Here is a 4,835-nt window from a genome sequence, read left to right as displayed (position 1 = left end):
GATGTTAAGTCGATGTTTATTTAAGGATTAGGTCAAATAAATTTAATTGTGTACTTTAAATGTTTTTGAACTTGATTTAATCATACAAAATATAATATAAAATTTAGTAAATGAAATGTAATTCTTTTACTAAATTTAAAATCCTAGTTAAAAGTGACTCTTTATTCTAAAAATAAATTAATCTACAATTCAAGTAAATGAATTTGGTCATCTTTCTTAAATAATTCTTGGGATTTTTCTCCAACCTTTGAACCACATCATAGAACACAAGAATAAACCAAACTATTATATTTATTCGCTGGATAACACTCGCAGATAACAACTCCTATGTCTAGAAAATCAGGCTTGTAAATGAGGGTGTTACAAATCAAACATAGAACTATCACTCTAAAGATTTGGAATCATAAAGAAGTAAAGGAATGAAATATGTTACAGTCATCAAGTATTCATAAAGTCAGATCATATTGCAGAGCAATTAATTGTATAGTCCACAAAGAAAGTGAAATAAAATAAGTTACTAAGTCTCAATAATTCAATTTTTTATAATAAAAAATAGTTTCTCTTAATTGAATTATAAAATGTGAACAATAAAAAAATATAAGAATTATATCCAAATTTTTAAGGTATTTTAGTGTAAACATGATATCCAAAATTATATTTAACTCTATATCTAATTTAATTATCTCATGTTTAAAAGCTAATACAATTATCCAGAAATTTCTATCTTGAATTCAAAATTCATTTCAGTAATTTATTGTATCTAAAAAAAATATTTTTTCTAATGATTAACGATTATGACCTACATTTTAGATCTTTTTAGTGTAATTTGAACTATGTATTAGATACGATTTTTAGTGAAATGTTGAAAAAGAATTTATATATAACATAAAAATGTTAATAAAAGTGGATTACAGAAGTCATTAAAAAAGAGAAGTTGATTGATAGTACGATGATGTCAATAGAAAAAATTATTAAGTGCATTGACCAATATATTACATTCGACAAAAACAAAAACAAAGAAAAAAGACTTAATTGTGTATATAGTGGGATGAGATGATCCCTTATACCACTTTCTCCAAATAAAACAAAAAGACTTTGAAAATTGAGTCTCCCATTACAGCATAGAACACGTTTCGTGTTCAATTCACTCAAATACGTGAGGGCTGGTTCAGTTGATGCTCAAGCGATGTACTGCATGTACTATAAGCACCAAAATAGAATTCGTAAGGGTATTAACAGTGACAAAGACTAAATTGATAATCTTTAAATTTAAAAGGATCAATTTATTGATTGTTTTTAACATATAGATATCAATTTTAGAACTCAACATACATTCGTACCTTGAAATATTTTTTGCATAAATTGATTAGAAATATCATTGACGTATATTCAATATGTATATTTTGGAGTGCAGAGTGGGATCTATATTTTATGCTATGTTTGTTTCACATACACTCACATCCTTGCCAATACTTTCCTTTCAGTTTTAACCTCTTAACTTATTCTATATTTTCATTTCCTTATTATATGTATGACAATATGTATGACAATTTAATTTCACCACAAGAACAATGATTAATGACGTTTATAATTTAATGAAACCATTACCTTTTCCAACCACAAAAAGCTCAAAGGTGGAGTCGTGCAAGACGATGCGTTTCCGGTGCCTGAAAATTGAAAAATAAAATGTAAAGAATGTTAGTTCTTTGAAAATCTCAGAAGAAACAGTTGTTTTTTTTTCTTATAAGACTATCAAGAACATCAATTATTTTATTAGCTATTTTATTTTGTAGTATGCAAACTTTTCATCTAAATTTGCAAAAGGTTGTCCAGGGCATACTTTTATTAAAAAAACATGAAACAAATAAACACTAAAGGCACTCATTTAAACCAGCAAGAAGTCATTTTTTTATTACTTAACATGTTATATTTACACATTTAATTGCTCTTGTGCATTAAATCTTATGTCTTTGACGTAATTACTTTCAAAAGCAACTAATTGAATTGTAAAAATTGATTCAATATTAAAAAAAATTGATAATTTTACTTTAATCAATAAAATGCTTTAGAAATATTGAAAAAGGAATATATGGTATAATGTGTGCATTTTTTAATACATATAGAAAGCAAAGTTATATAACACATGATATTGTTACCTGATAATCTCTGTCATGCTTAAATACTCTAACAATTGCTATTTTGACATGAACATTATCTTCTAAGTTGTTCAAGAAGTTGAAGTAAGACCATCGCCAAGAACGTATGAATAAGATTGAGCCAAACACCATCCAAAAACTTAGAGCAAATCCAATTGCCATACTTATGAAAAATTCATTATTAAAAAATGAATATTCATCTTTATAAACATTAACATTTGGTTTTTTTGTTAGCTCCTCATCAATACATAGTTTTTCAAGTGGTGGTCCACAAAGATCAAGATTATCTTCATAACTAGATTTGTTGAAACTCTGTAATTGTGTGCTTGTAGGAATTTCTCCACTAAGTTGGTTATGAGACAAATCTAACACACCAAGTCTATAAATTTGAGCAAGACTTAGAGGAATTGAACCAACAAGTCGGTTTCTTGACAAATCAAGAGAATCAAGTGATGTTATATTTCCAATGTTTGAAGGAATTTTTCCAATCAAACTGTTTCTTGATAAGTTCAACGAAATCAATCCAGATAATTTCTCTATTTCTATAGGAATTTCTTCGGAGAACTGATTGCTTGAGAGATCAATGATTTTTAAAAGTGACAAACCTTTATCCATAAACATTTGTTTTGAACCTTTCCATGTCAACCATGCATTCAAATAGTAAAATATGGTGGTAATAGAAAGACCAATTTCCAACGTATACCAATGACTTTCATCAAATATTGAAGATGTTGTTTGAGCCATTGAAGTAAGGTTGTTTATGCATTTAGGAATTTTTCCAGATAAGTTGTTTTGTGAGAGATCCAAGAGATGAAGCCTTCTTAGACAACAAACCATTAATGGTAAACTCCCAAAGAATTGATTCTTTCTCAGACTTAATATTTGCAACTCTTTTTTTGTCCCAATCCAATCAGGGATAGATCCTGATAATCTGTTTTCTGACAAATCAAACATTACTAGCTTTGTGCAATTTCTTATGGAGAATGGGATTCCTCCTACTAAATTGTTGTTTCTCAACAATAATACTTGAAGACCAAGAAGCCATCCCATTGAAGTTGGAATTTTTCCAGAAAAGTTATTATAACTCAAATCCAAATAAACTAGTGAGTTCATTTGTTTCCAACAATCTGGGATATCTCCGTATAACTGATTATACGAAATGTCTAAATGAATTTGAACTGAATTTGCATCACCTCCACACAAAAATAAAAGAGGATTTGAGAATTTATTTTTTGATAAATCAAGAATTTTAGAATTCCGTAAAAATAGAGGAATGGAACCTTCAAATCGATTTGATCCAAGGTGAATGGAACTAGAAACATACGTTGATGAAACATTTGGAATTGTTCCTTGTAGACTGTTGTATGAAATATTCATTTTCATCACCTTTTGTAGAGGTAATTTAGCCCAAAACCATTCAGGAATAATACCTGATATTGTAGCATTTGAAATGTCAATTTCGACAAATTTATTTTGTGTCTGCAACCACGTGGGAAATGTTGGACCTAGCTGGCAAGATCTCAAGTATATAGAGAGCAATTGAAAAGATGGAACCCAATTTTGAGTAAATGCAAAGCCCAATGAGTTGTCAGATAAATACAAGTTCTGTAACTTAGACATATTAGCAAAGTGGTAGTCAGTCAGCACACCCTTTAAAGAATTTGAATACATGTAGAGCGTCTCCAATTTAGGTGGAAATTGAATGTCCATAGGAATCTCTCCATTTAGCTTATTTTCAGAAAGATCTAATGTTTGTAAAGATGTGAATGTTGAGAAGTCAGGTAGTGTGCCATTGATTTGATTATCATGTAGATATAATTGTTGCAATGAATATCTAGCACATCCAGACAAGTGAGAAATTATCATCGGAAGCTCATCACTCAGACTATTAAAAGACATGTCCAAATAGCACAAAGAACATGCATCCCCAAATGATTTTGGAATTCCACCTTGTAATGAATTTGAGCTAATTAAAAAATACTCCAAAGTAGATGGTAACTTGACACCTTCAGGTATCCTTCCACTTAACTGATTTCCCCTTAGAAACAATGATTTCAAAGAGGAGAATATTGAAATGTCAGACAAAGTACCAGTGATGTGATTCCATGACAGATCTAATTCTTGCAATGATTGTCTAACGCATCCACTGGACAAATTACCGAGAATGGAGGGAAGGTCTTCAGTCAAATTGTTTGAGGATAGGTCAAGATGCCTAAGCGAATTCATGACGATGCCAAAATCAATTAATGTGGAACCCTCCAAGAGGTTAGCACTAAGGTCAAGGTCAACAAGGTCTGAAGTGATGTTTGACAGCCACTGGAATACTATTGATGTGAAGGTGTTATGAGAAAGATGAAGGACAGAGAGGGAAGTAGAGAAATTGAACTTAGATGACAGAATGAAATCATCGGAAAGGCTACAATTAGTTAAACTTAGTTCTTTTACTTGAGGTAGCTTCGCAATCCCTTGCAACCAAGTATGAGAACGATTAAGATTTGATACAGAATCCAAGTAAAGATGGGTTAAAGAAATAAGATTTGAGAGCCACTGACCTCCGTCACTAATTTTGAGATTACCGTCATATCCTACAAGATAGAGCTCATGCAATTGGGAGAGATTTCCAAGTTGAGATGGTATATTTCCTTCAAAACCATTCAAACTGAGATAAAGATGCTGCAA

The 4,835-nt window shown here is 30.3% G+C and overlaps 1 protein-coding gene across 1 annotated transcript in view; it reads right to left on the bottom strand.

Annotated features, from left to right (window-relative positions):
- Positions 1-917: 917 nt before the first annotated feature.
- LOC106762121 (LRR receptor-like serine/threonine-protein kinase GSO2) overlaps positions 918-4,835 on the bottom strand; it is a 13,099-nt gene continuing 9,181 nt past the window's right edge. Inside the window, exons 7-9 of the mRNA XM_014645846.1 lie at positions 2,157-4,829; positions 1,609-1,667; positions 918-1,200 (exon numbers count right to left, since the gene is read on the bottom strand). Of these exons, the coding sequence (XP_014501332.1) occupies positions 1,629-1,667; positions 2,157-4,829 (2,712 nt within the window). The 3' untranslated portion in view covers positions 918-1,200; positions 1,609-1,628. The remainder of the gene's footprint in view (positions 1,201-1,608; positions 1,668-2,156; positions 4,830-4,835) is intronic.

The sequence above is a fragment of the Vigna radiata genome, chromosome 1, assembly GCF_000741045.1.
Source record: "Vigna radiata var. radiata cultivar VC1973A chromosome 1, Vradiata_ver6, whole genome shotgun sequence".
Taxonomy (NCBI): domain Eukaryota; kingdom Viridiplantae; phylum Streptophyta; class Magnoliopsida; order Fabales; family Fabaceae; genus Vigna; species Vigna radiata.
This window is presented reverse-complemented; position numbering and strand designations above follow the sequence as displayed.